The sequence below is a fragment of the Lagenorhynchus albirostris genome, chromosome 17, assembly GCF_949774975.1.
Source record: "Lagenorhynchus albirostris chromosome 17, mLagAlb1.1, whole genome shotgun sequence".
Lineage (NCBI taxonomy): Eukaryota > Metazoa > Chordata > Mammalia > Artiodactyla > Delphinidae > Lagenorhynchus > Lagenorhynchus albirostris.
In genome coordinates this window covers 66,937,339-66,958,556 of record NC_083111.1, presented here as the reverse complement: position 1 = coordinate 66,958,556, position 21,218 = coordinate 66,937,339, and the positions used below count along the sequence as shown (strand labels likewise).

General features: G+C 44.2%; 1 protein-coding gene across 1 annotated transcript in view; it reads right to left on the bottom strand.

Annotated features, from left to right (window-relative positions):
* The window catches only part of FER1L6 (fer-1 like family member 6), a 146,660-nt gene that overhangs the window by 70,798 nt on the left and 54,644 nt on the right, over nt 1-21,218 (bottom strand). Inside the window, exons 14-19 of the mRNA XM_060127378.1 lie at nt 20,522-20,642; nt 17,884-17,984; nt 14,546-14,636; nt 10,809-10,928; nt 9,161-9,313; nt 1,429-1,606 (exon numbers count right to left, since the gene is read on the bottom strand). Of these exons, the coding sequence (XP_059983361.1) occupies nt 1,429-1,606; nt 9,161-9,313; nt 10,809-10,928; nt 14,546-14,636; nt 17,884-17,984; nt 20,522-20,642 (764 nt within the window). The remainder of the gene's footprint in view (nt 1-1,428; nt 1,607-9,160; nt 9,314-10,808; nt 10,929-14,545; nt 14,637-17,883; nt 17,985-20,521; nt 20,643-21,218) is intronic.

Sequence of the window (21,218 nt, the reverse complement as noted above, 5' to 3'; positions counted from 1 at the left end):
TTCCAATACATCCTTTCTCCACCTGTAGAATGAAGAAACCACCCAAGGTTGGTGTGAGAAATAAATCAAATCCTATGTGTAAAGTGTATGGCACAATGCTTGGCATATGGTAGGGGTTGTGCATTTTTCAAAGAGACAGAGCTGAGTTTTCCTTGTTCTTACGCATTGATATTGGGCATGGAAACCACAAGCTGAACCATTGGATAAATATCTCTAGAACTCTGTCTTTAAGTATTAAGCCATTTAGGTTCCACTGGCAGTCAAGTTCAGTCAACATCAGAGAAGCCTTGTGCAACATGGGAAACCTGGATTTGTAGACAGTCCTCCAGTGTTTCAGACACTGGCTCAATTCAAAACTCAACTTCAGTTGAAGTGAAGGTAAAACTGTTCTACCCTATCTGAATTCAGCAGCAAGGATCATGCAAATTGAAGCAATTTGGAAACAGAAAGCAAAATGAAACTGTAAGGCATTAATGCTTAGACTAAAGTTCAAAATTATATGGAAATGTAAATATGATGGCACTCATAGCAAATACCTACGTAGAAGAGAGGATTACATAAACCATGCTGAACTGCTAAAAGTAGCCAACCCAAGAACCAAGCTAGAGAAACATGAGTGACCCCAATGATACCAGTTTCTACTGAGTCATTACTGGGAAATGTAAATGGCTGCTGTTCATGGGTCAAAACCCCAATGCCATGTAAAAGGAAATCTGCTTTAATTCCACAGGTCCTATGAGCACAAGAACTTACTGATGTCTCTTTAAAAGACATCTTTTGCTTTATTATTTTTTAAATTGTATTTATTTTTGGCTGCATTGGGTCTTTGTTGCTGCATGCGGGCTTTCTCTAGTTGTGGCGAGCAGGGGCTACTCTCTGTTGCAGTGCGTGGGCTTCTCATCGTGGTGGCTTCTCTTGTTGCAGAGCACAGGCTCTAGGCACACGGGCTTCAGTAATTGTAACACGTGGGCTAAGTAGTTGTGGCTCGTGGGCTCTGGAGCACAGGCTCAATAGTTGTGGCGCACAGGCTTAGTTGCTCTGCGGCATGTGGGATCTTCCCGGACCAGGGATCGAACCCGTGTCCCCTGCATTGGCAGGCGGATTCTTAACCACTGCACCACCAGGGAAGCCCCAAAAAAGACATCTTTTGCTTTAAATGCAAACTCAATCTATATAGTCTGCTAACGAAGAAGCTCATATTGCATTCTCTCCATTAACAGAAAAATATAAATATTTATTCCAGATGTTTAATAACTTCACTTTATTCTTTAGATGGGACATTGGAAGGTCAGAAAGAAAACTTAGAAACTGTATTAAAAGAGGCAAATAAGTTGATCCTAAAATAATGTGCAAACAGCTCATGAATGCCACCCCTCAGAAGCCCACCAGACACATCTTATGACCCTCTTGGCCCAGTGGGCATCATACCTTGGTAGAGCAGGTTAGCTGGGGGTTTACTGATGCCAGCCCCTTCGGAGGACATTTCTGCTTCATAGCCTGCTGGTAAGTTGTTCAAAATGGCACTAGAGTGTCTGGTGGAGCCCAGCCACATGTACACGTCAATTTTTGCTTGCATCGACCAACCAGCCGGCTGTTTTCCAGGAAGCTGGGGAAAGGTTACAAGGAAGAGACCCCCTCATTAGTAGAAGCCATTGTGGGCCTCACTCTCTGAGAAAAGAGGTCCTTCCCTGGGGCTCCTATTAAAATGAGACCAATGACCCCAGTTGCCACGATGCACAGTTTTAGAGGAGGATCCAGGTTTAATGGGGCCTGAAGCTCAAACAGGCCCTGTGTGATCATTTAAACCTAACAGGTAGGTATGGTTATTACCCATTTTATAGATGAGAAAACTCAGGCTCAGAGAGGCTAAATAAGTTCCTAAGATCACTCAGTTTTTAAGTGATGGAGCCAGGACTCGAACCAGGGGAGATGATACCAGATGTGGGCTCTGGACTCTGAACGCCCACAGCCTGCTTCTCCCCACACTGAGTTGAAATCCCCCTTCCCAGAACTTCCAATTGCCTTGAGTTCCAACCACAGCCTCTGCTTCTTTGCTTTGCTCAGGAGAACTCGAATTCTTCTTCCATAGGTCAGGCCCCCGTGGGCTTCAGGGCATCTACCTGCCCTACCACGTTGTTTCTTCCTGCTAGACACCTCTCATCCCTTCACCCCTCCCTCACGCAGTGTGGTTTCAAATTCCCTTGCTACCCTGCTTTCCCTCCTTTGAATGTACTCGGATTTGTATTTATATTTGTTTGAATTTGTGTTTATGTGTGTAGTAGTGTGTGTGTGGTGTGTGGGTGCGTGCGTTCTCAACATGTGAAGGGCACAACTCAATGCAGAGCGGCTCCTTTATTTCTCCGTCACCAGGATTAGGGGACTCCTCACCCCCATCTAAGGAACCTCAGGCCCCAGACTTGTCTGGGTGCAGGATTTCCGGCAAGGTTTTCGCTCGGAAAGTGGCCACCTCTCCAGATTTCGTCGACTCTTCTAAGTGCCTCTTCTCAGTGTTTCCTAGGATTTCCCATCAATGCACAATTCCCCTTTCTTCTGCACCACTTCTTTTCCATGGAGAATCACAAAATCCCACTGGGAGAGGCTACCACTTGCTCTGACAATTTCCCAGGCACCCATGGAAAGCCCCAGAACCCCAAACTGTGCCTGGTTCTTGGCCTGCCTTCCTGTCTTGCTCTGTGAGTTCCCCAAGAGGACTGTGAGCAACTCAGTTCAGCAGCTACTACCAAGTGCCACCAGACCTTGCTGAGGGAGTGGGGCCAGAAGGGCCTCACAATGACTGCGACACAGTCCTGGGCTTCCCTTCCAAGAGCTCACATTTAGACAGGGAGGCCGACTTGCATTCACTTACTCAAATGCAAGGTCAAGTGTAAGAGAGAAGATGCCACAGGACCAGAGGAGAAGCAGGTATATCCATCCTTTCTTTAATACTCACATATTCCAGTAGGCTTTAATAAGTACTTTGGAGTTGGACTCGTAGAGAAGGCATCCCAGGAGGAGGGAAGTGCCTGAACAGAGATACAGAGGCAGGAGCTAACTGTGGTGATTAGGGCTGACGTTTAGTGAGCGCTTACTTGGTGCCAGGGACAGATTTGCTAAGAGCTTTCAGCAAAGAAAAAGCTGGAACAGAGAATGACACAGATGAGGCTGCAGAATCCTGCTGAGTATACGGAGGAGTTTAGATTTTATTCTTTAGGGAATAGGATGCCATTATTTATTCAGCTTTAAAAAAACAACTAAGGGGGGGCTTCCCTGGTGGCGCAGTGGTTGAGAGTCTGCCTGCTGATGCAGGGGACACGGGTTCGTGCCCCGGTCCGGGAAGATCCCACATGCCGCGGAGCGGCTGGGCCCGTGAGCCATGGCCGCTGAGCCTGCGCGTCCGGAGCCTGTGCTCTGCAGCGGGAGAGGCCACAACAGTGAGAGGCCCGCGTAACGCAAAAACAAAACAAAACAAAACAAAACTAAGGGGGCTTCCCTGCTGGTTCAGTGGTTAAGAATCCGCCTGACAATGCAGGGGACACGGGTTCGAGCCCTGGTCCAGGAAGATCCCACATGCTGCGGAGCAACTAAGCCCGTGAGCCACAACTACTGAGCCCACGTGCCACAACTACTGAAGCCCGCACGCCTAGAGCCTGTGCACCACAACAAGAGAAACCTCCTCAATGATAAGCCCATGCACCTCAACGAAGAGTAGCCCCAGCTTGCCACAACTAGAGAAAGCCCACGCGCAGCAACGAAGACCCGATGCAGCCAAAAAAAAAAAAAAAAAAGTGATACTTCCAAAAAATTTTAAAAAAAGAAACAACTAAGGTCATTTTGCTGTTAGTAAAGACAACCAGTCTGCAACTCATCATTTTAAAAATTATAATAAGACAAAAGACCCTCAATTCATCACTTCCACAATAATAATGAAAATAGCTAAAATGCATTGAGCACTTGTTCAATCAAACAAATAGCTATTGAGAGCCTAAGGTTATTTTGTTGTAATAAAAGCAATCCCTCTGCCATCTGTATACATCCCTAGGACATCAATTCACAAAGGCAGGATTTTTGACTGTCATATCACAGTGATGTCCCCAGTGCCTAAAATAGTACTTGGCACTCAGAAAATATTTGTTGAATTATTTATTTCTTTTTCTAATAATAATATTTTACATGTGCTGAGCACTTACATTGTCCCAGGCCCTGGTCTAATGTTCCTCCCTACACACAGAACGGCCTATTACTTGCATACTATTAACAAGCAATAGGTTATCATTCATCTTCATGACGACTGTAAAATAAATTCTTTCATTATGTGTATTTTAAAGATGAAGAAGTGGAGGTTCAGAGAGGTTAAGACAATTGTCCAATGTCACAAAGCCAGGCAGGGATAGAGCCAAGACTCAACCCTGCTCTACCTGGCTCCAGAGCCCATCCTCTTGGCCCAAGCTCCTCATACACTGGTACGTGTACCCGTGCATGTGAACTGCTGGGGCATCTGGTTAAAATATAAATTCTGACTCAGCGGTTGTGGGGTAGGATTTGAGATTTCTCCCTGTTGGTGCTTATCCTGCTGGTCTATGGACCACAGTTTTAAGTGTTTGAGTAGCAAGACTCTTAACTATGCTGTGTTGCCCCCAAGCAGGTCCAATATCCTTTGCTTCTTAAAGTAAAACAAAAACACAAAATGTCCTTCATCTCTACTGCTATGAAAACAACCTGTATATGTGAATTCATGGCTAGAAACCAAAACTCAGCTAACATCTTGTGAAAACGTTATACAAGGACCATGGCTGCATGCCTAAAGTTTGCTGTTTATACATCTTTTTAAAAATACACACCTTGAAATTGTTTGCAAGACAATGCAGTCTCTCACTTAGGAATCCAAGTTGGAACTGACGCACCATCACTGAGCACCTTCCTAGGTGCTCGCAGAAACAACCCACGTTTCACTTCACGTGCATTTCCAGCCTCAGCTGTCTTCCCTGCCTTCCCCTCCCCTGCTCTCCCCTTTCTCTCATGTGCTCCTGAAGCCTGACCAACCAGAGCAACTTCTTTCCTTTTAAGAATAGCATGGCAGGGCAGGGAGGGAAAGAGAGAGAGAGAGAGAAAAAAAAAAAAAATTAAAGAATGCAAAATTGCGTCAAAAAAGTATGATCACCAATGTGTAAAAACTGCACGAGACAGAACGCTAAAGTCTTAGCCTCTCCTGTAACCCATCCACCTCCCCTCCGGGGTCCTGGTGAAATGCCAGCTGTCTTACAAAAGAAGGGAAATCTTGGCCAGTCAGAAAAAGGAGAGAAAGATGGTCATTCACACAAACTGTGTTGAAGTTGGTCCATCGATATTAGTGTGAGAAAGGTGTTTGCCTTGTAGGGGCTTCACTTTGAGGCAGGACCTGGAAGGGTGTCTGCAGCTACCACTTTCTGCTGCATCCTAGGGAAAGCTGGATGGAAACCTGGAGGCCTGAGAGGAAGAGTCTGGACTCAGGGCTGTGGAGCAGAAGCCAGGAGAGCGGTGGAAACGGGACTGAGGAGTGGCGGACTCAGCACTGAGAGGTGACTAGAGAAAAAAGAAGATTGGGCCGCTGCATCCATCTCCCACAGGAAGAGTTTCCTTTTAGAATGAATGTCCTTTTCTGAGACTGAAGGGGGAGAATTCTGCTCTTCTGGATGGTGGATTAGGCTGAGTTCAGCAAATTCTGTTGCAGCATTTTTAGTCACATTATGAATATATTTAGATTAGAGAGAAAGAAAGATCCTGGAACAGGGACCATGAAAACCTGATTGCCGTTCCGATTTACTATTACCTAGCCATGCGACTTCAGGTGAGGCAGTTTTGTTTCCTTTAGATTAATTAATATTCCCTCAACCTGGGCCCCCTAGGCATAGCAGTTTCCTAAAATTTGTAAATAGCTATTCTAGATGAATAAGGTTGACAAGCATGGGTCGTAAAAGATGATTCCTGACTGCAGGACGTTGACTTTTCCACTGGGTGACGGGCACTGTGAAACTCCAAGCGGGGGATACAATGGCAGCCTCTAAACGTGTTTGAACACGGGGTGTTTATGGTGCCACTCAAAGGACAGCTGTTCTGTGCAACAAACTTTGAGGCGACTCTGGAAAAAAATCTAGAGATCTGAGAGATTTACATTCTGTGCTTTGCCTCACTGCACTTGCTAATTCCCCGTTAAGAAACCGGAGTGAGCAGCAGGTGGGTGAATCCTTTGTCTCCCTGAAGCAGCTCTTGCTTTTTTCAGATTCACCAATTCAGTGAAGAGAAACGGGGCCTAAAGGGAGGTGGCGGGAGGGAGTTAAAAGCAGGGGTAACAAACGTAAGGTAGATAGCTAGTGGGAAGCAGCCGCATAGCGCAGGGAGATCAGCTCGGTGCTTCGTGACCGCCTGGAGGGGTGGGATAGGGAGGGTGGGAGGGAGGGAGACGCAAGAGGGAAGAGATATAGGAAAAAAAAGAAAAAGAAAAAAAAAGCAGGGGTAACAATCAGAACTGGAATGAAAATAGTTTTCATCTTATCAAGATGTTTCATCATGTCAGGACAATCGAACAACATGTTCAACATTTACAAAGCTATCACCCAAAGCAATCCCAATGACAAAAGGAAAATCCAGATAAAAAAGTAAGCCAAGGCCACAGGGCAAAGGTCCTGAATTCCCAGTTAGGTCTATTCTCTGGCTTTAGTTGACAGTTGTTCTCTGTTCTAATTTTAAATAATTCTGGGATACATCAAAATATTTAGGAAGGAATAACTTTATGCTGGTTTTCTCTTATTTTTAGCACAGGGCTTTCTGAAATGATTTGCTATTTTTAAGACAGGTGTTTCTTTCAACCCCAGAATTCCTTGGAATGAGAAAGCTGAAGAAATATTTGTGGTGAATAACTAGGGTGAGTTTTTCTTTTTCAGTTACAGTTTTACAGAGGTGGGTTTAAAAATCCTTTTGTACATATGACAGAAAATATTGGGTTGGCCAAAAAGTTCATTCGGGGTTTTCTATAACATCTAACATACAGAACCACAAACACTTCCCTGGATGTGAAGGGGGCACACAATGCCAGAAATGTCCCCTAGATGTTGGATTTCCATTTGTTTGAATGCCAACATTTATTGCGTGATGACCCCGGCGGACGTACACTCTGTGTTCTTTTACATGCAGTTATCCACTTAATCCTCAACATCACATCCCTATTTGAAGGATGAAGAACAGGAGACACAGAGATGTTACGTAACATTCCCCAAGTCATACAGCTCCTAAATATTAGCCCTGGAATTCACTAAGAGGTAAAATTGTATTCCCCTCAAATGCATATGTTGAAGTCCCAACCTCTAGCACCTTAGAATATGACCTTATTTGGAAATAGGGTCATTACAGACAGAGTTAACATGAGCTCAATCTGGAGTAGGATTCTTATAAAAAGGACATCATAGGAAAAGAGACGTGCACACAGGGAGAACATGATATAAAGAATGGAGTTATGCTCCCACAAGCCAAGGAGCTACCAAAAACTAGAAGAGATGCTTCCCCAGCACCTTCAGAGGGAGCACGGCCCTGCCAATCCCTCTGTGTCAGCTTTCCAGCCTTCAAAACTGGGAGATAATAAACTTCTGTGGTTTAAGCCACACGGTAGCACTTTGTTACAACAGCCCTAGTAAACGAATACAAATTCCAACCCAGATTCACCTTATTTCAAAGCTCAAGTATTAAACCAGTACCCTGTAATGCCTCTTCTGTCTGCCCCCCATAACAATCACATCAACAGTAGACTCTAGCCATCGGATGCGCTTGGAGGCTGTCTAATCTAGCTGCCCACTGCCATATTCATACCAAGGGGAGAAAAGAACACATTATGGACCTCCATTTAGGGAACTATTTCCCTGTAATGTCTCTCGTGGGGCCCAGTTCTAGCCTCTGGAAACACACACGTGCGCGCGCACACACACACACAATCATCCCACCATCCACGTGGAAGCCCTACGAACACAAAATCTCTATCATGCTGTCAAATCTCTCTTCTAGTTAAACATTGCCATCTCCTCACCTAATTCTTCACATGGCATGGTTTTGAGCCTTCTCATCCTCCTTCTAAGGTAGGGGAAGAATAATTATGTTGTAGCAAATAATCAGAACTCAGATTGGCAGGACAGCCCACTGTGAGTTGGGAAAGTTAATCAGTCAAATCACACACTCTTGTTGCCAGCCATTGGTGAGTGTTAAGCTTTTGGACCAGTCTTTCTCCATGTTTGCTCAAATTCTCTCCTGGGATAGAAATGTCTTTGTAGTAGAGGTAAAATACCCAGGGTCTCCAGGAAAGGCTCAAATCTTGATTTAAAGACAGTAGGATCTATCCAGAGATTGTGCCTATGAGCCTGTGTTCATGAATGGTACAGGGACCCAAGATGAAAAGACTATCATATCTTTACAGTGTAAAGCCACCAGGAATCCTGAACTAGCAGTTCTGTGGAAGAGCAACCTCTCCTCTTGTAATTTTTTTTGAAGTCTATTTTTAAAATATAGATGAACTCGTGTAAAATGATACCATAGATAAATTACTCAAGAGAAAAGTAGAGAGGAAACTAACAGAAAAAATGTTCATTCTTCTTAGTAATCAAAGAAGTAAAAATTAAAATAACCTTAAGGTATCTGCACTAGATTTTTAGAAAAACACCTTATATGTCTCTGGTGACATAGTTATTGGAAAATTGGAAAATATTCAGCCCCAGGATGGTCTCCTTGAATCAAGAGGGGGCAAGATGTTCTAGTTGTCCTCAGACTTTTGAAAGTCTTAGCGTCAAGTCAGAGATCTGGACACACACTAGGAATGCCATGCAACCCAGGAAAAACAGAGGTTCCCATCCTTGAGTCAAAAATAGTACAGACTGTGACCTTTGATGAAATACCAGAAATTCCATGGGGAAGGGCGTGTCCCTGGGCCAGGAGCCTGAGCAAGAGCCCCTCCCCTTGGTGAATGAGGGCTGAGCAGAGAGGAGCAGGGAGGAGTCTCTTCCCTCTCAGCAATGATGCATGGGGCTCCCTGAGAAACTGGCCTAGAAGCCAGGAGCCAGCTCTTCCCTTGCCATCTGGGACCCATTCATAAAAAAGACTATAAAAAGAGTCTGATCAGAAAAAAAAAAAAATAGTACAGACTTACTTTGAGGAAGTGAGTTTTGATCTTCCCGCAGTGTTGACCCATCTGCTTCCTGATGGGGGAATAGAGCAAGTCCTTGGCGGCGATGCGGGCATAGGCCACCCTCCTGCTGTTGCTCAGCATCCAGATGAGGATGTCAGGGATGGTGTGCTGTGGCTGTGGAGAAGGAGGGGATGGATTTGAGAGGTGGGTGTTTACACAGCACCCCCAGGGTTCTCCTATCCTGCACCAGCACCCCTTCTGCACAACAAGTTCTGTGACTTAAACTTTTTGGGTACTGAAACCCCTGTGCAACCGAGCAAGTTAAGCGTGGCTTCTTTGAGAAAGTCTTAGGTCACGGAAGCCCCATACGCCCAACTGCTTATCATGCTTTGAAAATATGCAAGTCGGACCCATGACTTGGCATCTCTGGTGGCCTATTTTTCTCCATCTGCAGAACAAACGTTTGCTCCTCCTTCCCATGGAGTTTTTCTTTGCAATCTTGTAATCATGATTTGGCTTCCAGCATTGGACCTCCTAAGAGCCAGGTAACATTTCCAGAACATTCAAATGAAACACCAAAAACAAAAATCCATGAACGTCTTTGGATGTCTTTCCATCCGCTCTGAAGGAAGGAAAAACAATTTTACAAGGGATTTTATACCTAAAATATAATTGCTAAGTATTTTCGCTCCATTATAGGTGTTTATTCAGGAGAAACAGCACTCAATTGCACAGAAAATTAGACTTTAAAGTTGAGCTAATCAAGATAAGAATTGCAGGATTCCCTGCCAAGAGGCCCATTATGTTGTGAGTGTTTGAAATGCACATTGCTGAGCCAGTATAGCTTCCAAAACAAAAGGGAGGCATATTGTCATAAACTAGGCTTTGACATTCTCGGACTGGAAGCAGATACTTTTTCTAACCCCGTAATCCTCTAGTGTAATTGGTACCCTAAGAAGGCATCCCTTCTCTCTTGACATGGAAACAGAGACATCCTTGTGCAGGTTTTCTGGCCACACGGTCAGTCAGTCACAGACCTAGTTTGAACCTTCTGGGTGCTTATTAAAATCCCTGCATTCCAAAGTGACTATCTCACAGCTTGTTTGTTATGCCTCCAGGGAATAATGAATTTGCAACAGGAAAAAAAGCTTTCAAGGACAACAGAAGCAGTAAATCTGTACCTCTCCCTGAAAACTTCCGCCACAAAACCTAGTATTTAACAGAAGCAAATACGAGGACTTTTTTTAGATCATTCTGGTAGTCACCAGAAGATATTGCTTACAATTAACTTTAAAATGAGAAGCTGTTTTAACTTTTACTGGACATGAGTTTCAATTTGCTTGCAGTTAAAAACCTATCAAAGATCCCATGTTTATTTTGACTTTTCTTGATCCTATTAAGGAGTGTGCTTTTATTATTATTATTATTTAGGAATGTGCTTTTTATTTCGGCTGAATACTCAGGCTTCGTGAAAAAATCAATAAAGCCGTACATGTTTGGCTTAATTTAAAACCCCCTCCTTCACCCTTCAAGCGAATGGTACCTGCTCAGCTCAGCAGGGCTTGAGAGAAAACACTGCTCATCTTTCATTCTTATCAAACATTCAAGCCCCACTGGGAAGATATTCGGTCTCATCTTCCAAATGACCTTTGCCTTTATAGTTGATTACCTCATCCACAAGAAAGCGGATTTTTTCCACAAAGTTTTGGGCCGCCTGGATCATTTCATCAAGAGATAACTTTTTCTTCTGCTGCTGAGTGAGCCCCTTGGCCTCCTGGGCTATGGCCTCCTAAAACAAAACAAGAGTCGGTGTAGATCTTTCTAGAAATCTGGTTAGCGAGCACAGTCCTGTTGCTGGAGATTCCTGAAAGTGCTTGTAAGTTCCATGCTGAGACACTCATGAGGGCTGTTTCAGGCTCTGCTATGGGGCACGCTGCCCATTAACAGCAATTTGGTAGGACTATGGGGACAGTGAATATTATCTCAGCTTCATTTGACAGACGAGAAGCTGAGGCCCAGAGAAGCCAGAGGTTTGTCACAGGTCCCATAGCTCTTTAGTCAAGACCTGAATCTAGGCTTCCTGATACTGGCAACAACAACAGCTAAAATAGACTGAGCTCTTACTCTGCACGGGGCAATGTTATAGCTGCTGTATTAACCCTTAGGACTCCTCACAGCGACCTTACGGGGTAGGTACTATCATTCCCATTTTACAGCAGAGGAAATAGAGTCATGCAGCTACAGAGAGGCAGAGCTGGACTTGACCCCCTGCTGAGTCCAGAGGCCATGTCCTTCATCACTGCTCTCACCACCTCTCCCCGGAGGCACAGTAGATGCTTCCAGACCACGTTGGCATCATTGGAGAGAGGCACCAGGGAGATCTGTGTGTGTGGTTGGAACATCTAAAAGTGTTTATTTTGATTCATTCATTCAGCCTGCATTCATGTTCTTAGGGGAAAAAAAACCCAAACACTTTGCAGTGATTTCTAAGGCCCTGCACGAGTGGGTCCTGCCCACTGGCTGCTTCATCTTGGAGTGCTTCACTCACTGGGCCTCAGGCACACTGGTCCTCAGGAGGTCCTAAGACACGCCCAGCTCCCTCCTCAAGACTGGGATGCTTAAGGTTCCTCTTGACCACATGTTCTCCCTAGACTCTGCATGGCTGGTTTCTCCTCAGGCCTCCACTGCCATGATACCACTGTCATATATTCTCCCACATTTTCCCAATCACCATGGCCTTTTAAAATGCCCTTCATTAAAAAAAAAAAAAATGCCCTTCATAATCATAACCTGTAATCGTTTTTATTTACTTTTTGTTATCTATCGTCTGTCTTCCCCACTCAAATGTTAACTTTGCAAGGACAGGGGGCCCCTCGGTCTTGTTCTTACCTTGAATACTGAGAGTCTGGTGGAGTTCCTGGCACATAGCGGGTGTTAAATAAATGTTTGTGAAATGAACAGACCAGTCAATAAATTCCTCAAGAACAAGCACCAAGTACTGACAGCCTTGTGTCTCCAGCACCCAGCACAGGGCCTGGCACCGAAGAAGCCCTCTGATTAGAGGACCTGAATACCTGCTATGCACCAGGCACTATCCCAGGAGCCAAGGCCTGGGACAAGAGGAGGACTCAAGCTTCCTTTCCTTGAGACTCTGACAGTTGGTGAGGTGAAAGCAATATATGCAAATAACTAAAATGTGTAATGCATCATGGGACCAGAGGGGCCAAAGCCAGGTTTTATGGATAATATGATATTTGTGCTGAGCAAACAATGCATTGAATTCATCAGATGATAAGAAGAAAAAGTACAGTCCAGTTGGAAGGAACAATTACATATGAAGGCACGTAATCAGTGAGGGTTCAGAATCGTTGGCACATAGATACATGGGAAGGGAGCAACGAGAGACAAGGCTGGGAGACTAGGCTGGGACAAGACGGTGAACAGCCCTGTATATCGTGCACAGAGGAATTTGGCCTTTATCTTATGAACAACTGGGAGACTCCAATCTTTTGTTTTTAATAAATTTATTTATTTATGGCTGTGTTGGGTCTTTGTTGCTGCGCGCAGGCTTTCTCTAGTTGCAGTGAGCGGGGGCTACTCTTTGTTGCGGTGCGTGGGCTTCTCACTGCAGAGCACGGGCTCTAGGCGCGCGGGCTTCAGTAGTTGTGGCGCACGGGCTTAATTGCTCCGCGACATGTGGGATCTTCCCTGACAAGGGCTCAAACCCGTGTCTCCTGCATTGGCAGGCGGATTCTTAACCACTGAGCCACCAGGGAAGCCCTCCAGTGGTTTTTTTTAATCAAGAGAGATCTAAGCAGATTTGTGTTTTGGAGACCATTCTGGCTGTGGTATGGAAGGTGGACTAGGGGAAGATGACTGTGATAGCCCTGGCCAGAGACGCTAAAGCACTCGGGTTAGGCAGTGGTCCTGGGGATGAAGAATGGAGTGAGTGCCAGAGTCTTTAAGGGCCAGGGTCTCAACCTGGCCTGGGGTCAAAATGACCGTTTAGTGTGAGGTATAGCAGGGGTCCCCAACCCCCGGGATGTAGACCGGTAGCGGTCCGCGGCCTGTTAGGCACCGGGCCGCACAGCAGGAGGTGGGCGGCAGGCGAACGAGTGAAGCTGCATCTGCCTTTCCCCGTCGCTCCCATTACCGCCTGAACCACTCCCACTGCCCCCCCCGCCCCCATCTGTGGAAAAATCCTGTCCACGAAAGTGGTCCCTGGTGCCAAAAAGGTTGGGGACCGCTGAGGTACAGGATTCAAAGTTGATTCTTAAGCTTCTGATTGGAGCAACAAGTGAGGCTGGTGGTACAAATACAGGACAGGGAACAAGCTTCAGTGGGCAGATGACAGGCTGAGTGGGATACACTGAGTCAGAGGTGCTATGAGGCAAGCAGTGGACGTGTCCACCCAGAGGCTGGAAATGCGGAGAGAGAGCTGGGCCACTGCAAAGCACGGAAGTCTTGGGCTTGTTCAGGACAAGGACTGTCGGACACAGGAAACGAGAGAGCTGTGCGGGCTATCTGTGGAGGACGGGCACCGCAGAGACAGTCAGAGGTGCTGAGGAAGACATTCAGTAGGAAGCAGATCTTACATACGGTGGGAATCTGGCCTCCTTGGAGTAGAGGAGGACACAAAACTTCATTTATTGTTCTGGAAAGCAGGATGAGTCAAGTGTTCAGAGACTCGGGCTTTAGTCTCTGGCGTATGATTAACCAGTTGTGACCCTTAAATAAAATCATTTAACCTCTGTGGGCCTCATTCACATCTTTAAAAATGTCCCTGGCCAAACACTGAGTAATTTTATTTTGCAGAATTATCATGGCCTCAAACAAGACGTCCCTTGGTGCCATTGCTGGAACTGAAGTTTCAAGGAGAGATAATCAGGGTCTGACTTGGTCTGGCGTTTCTCAGTTGTCACTCGTTCAATAGCGACCGAACATCTCTAAGGCACTCAGTACTGTGCAGGGTCTCCAGGGCACAGAGAGGTACCAGCCACTGCCCTGCCCTCAGGTAGTGTTCACAGCTTTTCACACAATTCATAATGGGAGGACACCAAGGAGAGGTAGTTGAGTTATGTCTTTTTGTCTCTCAGCTTAGGAGGCAGAAGGTTAAGTGAAAGAGTCCACAGCCTTTGACAAAATACAAACGTCAAGAAAATGAACAAGTCCTACATCAGAATAGAACATAGGGCTGGTGGGCTTCTAGCTCATTCTTGTAAACATTCAGTAAACGCTAGTTCCTCTCCAACTCACTCATCTATTTATTCCCTTCCCATTCTTCTATATCACACAACTGTAGAACTTTATCCTCATGTGCTCTATGACCTATGCTTCATCCATGAGGTTTATTTTTAAAGCACACGTTTTAGTTCTTTGCAAAAGTATAAATAGATTTTCACATACCAGCTCCTGCCAACAGAGCGTAAGTCGTTTCTTATCTAAATTGGTTTGGTTCAACATCTTGGGTTTCTTTTCCACTTCAGAGATAAAGGCACTATAAGAGAATAACAATTTTGAAACCTACTTAGTGAAAATTCATTTATATAATTCCAGAGATTTGCAAGTATACTTTCTGCAATACAATAGGAAAGTTGATGAAGCCACAGAACCAAGATTTTTCATTTTGGATTAAGCAGTAAGGCACTCACTTTTCTATGAGACAAAATGCGAATGGGAAATAGTGCCAGGCCTCACATTAGTTTTGGGGATGTTTGTTTTTCTACTTTCTTTCAGTATATACCTATTGTGATTCCTATCCAAGTTCATAACAGCAAACACAAAATAATGCAGTTTTCCTTTATCTTACAAATTTAACACACACCAAAATGTTCCTGAAAATTGTATGTAGAGCAAATATTTTAGACTCAAAACTGGGCTATGTCTTCACATTTTTAAAACCAAACAAAGGACTGAATAGTAACGTTTTGAGGGATGAAGTTAAAAATGTGTTCAATAGGAAAATGGTAATGGTTATAAATGCAGCTGAAGAAGAAAAAGAAATGACTTTAAATTTGGGGAAATAAGATATTCCCTCATCAGCAATAAATTAAAATCGATACCATTTTCACTTACTAAAAACCAGGTAATATTCAAGGTTGATAATATTCAAAGGGAAATAGTCACTCTCCTCTATTATGATAGGAGAGTGTTAATTATTATAATGTTTAAGAGGTTATTTGACAGCATCTATCAAAATTTAAATGTCCATATAATTTGATCCAAAAATTATACTAGAATTCTACCCTTCAAAAATAACTGAAGATTCTTGCAAAAATACGTTTACATAGTAATGTTTATTGTAGCATTGTTTATAGTAGCAAAATAAATCAGAACAACTTAAATATAAGGGACTAGTTAAATACTACATGATACATACCACGTGATTGAACACTGGGGATGAGTATTAGGTGCTACTGTAGAAAGATACCAGTGATACATTGCTGAGTGAAAAAGCAATCTGCTGAACAAAGTGACGTTTATGAAGAAATAGAGTATTTTTATGAATGTGTGTGTTTGCAAATGCACAGAAAAAAAGGAAGACAAATCAAACTCTTCTCTCTGAGTGGGATTGGAGAGAGAGTTGAGAACACTTTTCCTTTATACATCCTGCATTTTGTTGTTGTTGAAGATGAGCATGTAGTATTTCTGTGATGAAAAGAATCAATTACAAAAGAACAAAAGGGGGATCTAAGATGACACACCTCCCAGGGAGGGGTCCCACACCAGAGCCCTGCCTGCTGGTAACTGGAAACTTCAATCAGAAATTCTCTTTGGACATACTAGTCATTGCATTTTCTCTTCATTTTTAAAAGAATAAAAAGGAGTCTATTTTGAGGAGGGAGTCTTGGTGCCACCTGTCTACCTTTCTTCCCTAGAGGCAGAAGGAATCCATGCCACTCCCAGAATGGATCACCTCTAGGAAACATTATGGATGCTTCTAATCTCTCTCCCTTCCTCACAGGGGGAGAAGTAACTTATTTCCCCATCAGAATGGGGGTAGATGACTTTGGCACGTGATTCTGTCCATTCCTCATCTTTCAGACCCCGCCCACTGCCAGCTGTGGGTGGCCTCCTCACCTGAACACAGCAGGTGGCCTGTCCCTTCTGGGGGGAAGCCCCAAAGTCCAACTGCTCAACCTCAAACAGCTGGGGGGACCACAAAGTCTCCTTGACCTCAGGTACAAACTTTTTCCTCAAATCCAGGTTTACCAAATATAAAATGAATGTTTGATCTCTGTCTGACCCTCATGAATATTTTTTTCAGTTGGCTTTAAACTTGAAGAGAAAAGGGAATAATTATCACTTCCAAGTAACCCCCTAATAGAGAAAAGTTATTGAGCTATTAATTTGCCCACAATTTCTAAAAATATGACCATGAAGCTTTTAAGGATGCTTCAAGGGATTTGCAGGTGACACTTAGCTCACAGCAGGAGTAGCACTGATATATATTGCTTCTATATGAAACACAGAAAAGAAAGAGAGAAAAAACTACGTATTTGTTTCTTTGCTTTCTTTTTTTTAAGTAAAAAAGGCTTGGGTAGTTGAGAGATTAGGAAAGACGTAACTTACAAAGCTGAACACGAGAATCTATTAATTTTTTTCTTTCCATCACATGAATAGCCATTCCTTTTCCATTGATTCTATTATAACAAATTCTCATTATTGCTCACGTCTTGACCCAATTCATCAGGTTGTTACCTTATGGGGAAGGCAGCCTCTAAAATGGCCCCAATGATCTCCACCTCCTACTCTTCTTGCCATTGTGCAATTCATCCCCTTTGAATGTGCACTGGTCCTAGTGACTTGCTTCTAACAGAAGACATCAAGACTGATGGGATGTCACGTCCAAGATTAGGTTATAAAAGACCGTGACGTCCGTCTTATTGGCATGTTCTCTCTGACTCCTCTTTCTTACTCATTCTGATGCAGTCAGCTGCCATGTTGTGAGAGGTAGCTTGGAGAGGCTCACATGGCAAGGAATTGAGGATGACCTCCAAACAACAGCTAGCAGGGAACTGGAGTCCTCAATCATCCTCAGTCCAACAGCTCATGAAGAACTGAATTCTGCAAATGTCCGTATGAGTGATCTGGGAAGTGAGTCCTTCCCAGTTGAGCCCTGAGGTACCTGTAGCCTTAGTCAATGCCTTGACTGCAGCCTGGGAGAGGTCCTGAGCCAAGGACCCAGCTAAGCCACACCTGCATTCATGACCCAAGAAACTGTGAAATAATAAATATGTGTAAGCCACTAAATTTGAGGTTATTGTTACTCTGTAATAGATAACTAATACACCCTGTTTTTTCATCTTTTATTATATTGTCTACCTCCTGGAATAAAAGTCATTAATTGGTGCTTATTAATATGGTGTATAAAAATTCTATTAAATAGCATTTGATATAATTTATCCATCTACTTGTCAAATAGTTGTTGAGTACCTACCAGATGCAAAGAGCCATGCTGGACACTAACACTACCAGCATTTTTCTTGTTTCATAAAATGTCTCTGCAGTCTTTCTTTTCTTTTCTTTTCCTTTTTCTTCCCCCCCTTTGCTTTATGTTTTAGTTAAGTGTCAGGAAGCAGTAGTGAGCCCACAGTTGCAGCTAAATTACTGAACAAAATTAAGATGGATATAACACTATTCAATGCCCATATGAATGCACGTAAAATCGACCATTTTCTAAGTAGTTAAAAGCTGATTCCATATCTGCTGAGCTACCCAGATGACAGCTGTCTTTGCAGTACCTGCTTTGACTGACGAAGTCAGTGAGCACCATCTTCATTTTCTCTTCCGGGGCTTCCTCTGAAATCTTAATCAGTTCTTTCACTTCCTCTATACCTTCATCCTGAAAACAAACCACAGAGGTGGGGGGATGAGAGGTGGGAATGAGACACCATAGTGGAGATACTGATTCTAACACCCACAGAAATAATATCGAGCTGATATTTTGTTTTGAAAATGAAGGAACATATCTCTTGTTTTTTCGTGTATGTCTGAACAGGGAAATGCTACTGCATTCTAACTTCGAACCTTCCTTTCTTAACTGGAATTGGCCCAGATTCAAGTCTTCTCCTGTGTTGCTCAAACTCATTGTTTCTGTCCCAGATTTATTCAAGAACTGAGTTCCATTTATTTAGAATCTACCTTGTGAGGGAAACCTAATGTCATGGGAAATACCTAACAAAGTAGAGTAAATTAGATAGAATTATCAAAAACTTCAAAAGCAATGTTCATGCCAGTTTGTTATATAGGAGTATAACCACACTGGATAATCCCCGAAACTAACAGGCTATCAATTCTTCTGATTATGGGGGTTTTTGTCAGGGGTGGGGTGTTGAGGGAAAAGAAGACAGGTTGTATATGACATTGGCTATATGCTTGTCTACTTAATCATTGTACTTTTCTTTTGGATCCTAAATTCTAGGGTTCCATTTCATGGCTTGGAGGAAAATGGCACCCAAGAGGCAATGTACACGTCACCACTGCTTTGCTAGAATTTACAACAACGACATACTCCATCACATACCTAGCCCCTTCACTATAAGTACAGGCAACACTGTGGAGCGGTTAAAGGTTTAGGCTTGGGAGTCAGACTACCTATGACATCCAATTCCAGGCTTTATCAGGTGACCTCACCCACTTCTGCCCAGTTTCCTCATCTGTAAAATCTGGCAATAATGGTACCCACCTATAGCCCCATAGGGAAATGTGAACTTCTTCAAACCGTGCTTCGTGCTTAGTAAACGTTCAGTCAGGTTAGCCATGATATGCCACGCATGGCAGGGATCCTGGCTCTGAGAAAGAATTAGAAACAAGTGCTCAAGGCTACTATGGCCTCTAGGGATAAAAAAATTCTGATTTGTTTGTTCAAGCCTTTTAGAAATAAAGTACTTTGTCTGAAGGAGAAGCAAGACCAGCCGTAAAAAGCGAGTCCGTGGCCTCCCCATGGCGTGACTCCAAACCCAGCCTCCATGACCGCTTTCAGACTCCGTCTCCATGATGCCTGCAATCCCCATGGCCAGAGGCAATACTGTGTTTTGTTTTGTTTTGCTTTGTTTTAATTAATTAATTAATTTTATTTTTGGCTGCGTTGGGTCTTCGTTGCTGCATGCGGGCTTTCTCTAGTTGTGGCGAGCGGGGGCTCCTCTTCCTTGCGGTGCACGGCCTTTTCATTGCAGTGGCCTCTCTTGTTTGCGTAGCATGGGCTCTAGGAGCGCGGGCTTCAGTAGTTGTGGCTCGCAGGCTCTAGATCGCAGGCTCAATAGTTGTGGCACCCAGGCTTAGTTGCCCCGCGGCATGTGGGATCTTCCCAGACCAGGGCTCGAACCTGTGCCCCCTGCATTGGCAGGCGGATTCTCAACCACTGCGCCACCAGGGAAGCCCCCAATACTGTGTTTTACACAATTGGAGACAGAATTATAAAGCAAACGGGAGAGAGAAATGCGTGCTTTCCTTCGTGTGGGTTTTCATGGAATGAGAGGGATCAGACCAGGGTCCCCTGGTGAGGCACAGTGGGACAGAGAGGAGAGGACACTGCCCGTGAGATGTGTGGGCTGGAAAGAGGAATGTGGAGTAAACGAAAAGGAATCACAAAGGGAGGGAGATACCAAAGGAGCAGTGTTCCCAGGTTTTCTTCCCCCCCCTCCACCCGGCAGGGGTTGGGTGGTACAGCCTAGTATTTTTCACATATAGGTGCCGTTTTAAATACTTTCACACGTTCAATTCCTCAAATAATTCTGAAGGAAAAGAGCAGGATATGATGGAAGAGGGTAAAAGGGAGCGAGTAAGAAGGTTTCTCTGAGGAAGTGTTTAAATATGAGCCCTAGAGGTTGACTGGGCTTCACAGGAGAAACATGAAGGGGAAAAGCAGCCCTGACAGAGGGAACAGCATGGAGGCACAGAGGAATCTGGTTTCTTTGAGGCACTTGAAAGGAGACCAGCGTGCTTGGAACACAGTAAGGAGGAAGAGCACGTGAGATGTAGGACTGGAGAGGTGTCAGGGCTTGAACTTGGAGGAATTGTCCACCGTGTTAAGGACTTAGGATTTTATATTAGTTGAAGCTAAGATCTATCAATTTTGTGAGAAAGCTGTCCATCCCTTGCCTTTGGAGATTGGGAAAGTGGCCTATCCCTAGGTCCTATAACAGTTAGAAGCAGAGCAGGGATTTGAATTTGGATAATTTGATTTAAAGTCAAGGGATTTTGCAAAATGTATTCTCGTTCCCCTGGGTCCGTGTGGTAGGAGCCAGGTGTCCTCCAAATGCAGCAGCCTCAATTCACTTGTATTTAAACTGAGGTCAAGACCCTCTACTGGGTGGAAAAAAATCCCCTTTGCCTCCAGCTTCCCAATATTCAAATCCATCACCTGTCAGAGTCACCTACCAGGAGGTCCGCCATTTTCTCCAGCATGTTGGACCAATGCAGCCTAAACGTCTGGTCTCCCCAAGAACTGATGAAATAGACACAGGGCTTCTTGGCCTCGAACGGCAAATAGTTGTAATTCCTGGGAAAACACATTAGGTCTGGAAGTTAGCTGGTGATCAGTGTTTTTCAGACAATCCCAGTAACCTGTTCATGTTTGTATGTTCTGGGTGGGTTGGGGGAAGGGTGATGACAAAATAGTCGAACTATTAATTCCATCCTTAGCCTTTACTTGGGGATCCATAGACAGTAAGCAACGAACTGTTATATGGCTACAGCGGTGAGGTAATAACTGCTACCACCCTCTGACCCAGGGCAAAGTTTAGAAATGATCTCACAAGAGGGAAGGCAAGCCCTCTTCAAGGAGAAATTCTCTTTCCAATTGAGAGAAGAGAGAAAGGAGAAAAACTAACATCTTTTTCCTTTTAATGTCTATATGCTGGGCCCTGACTGTGTAAGGATCAACCGAGATAACAGATGTGAATGTATTTTATAAACTGAAATCGCTAGAGAAATCTAAGAGGGTAATAATATTAATGAAGATGAAGTCACGTGCTTGAAACTAAACGTCAGCATCCCATGGCTTGCCGTCCATTCATCCATCCATACAAAATGTACTGTTGCTGGGCATTGGTGCCGGTAATGCAGATGACCTGCT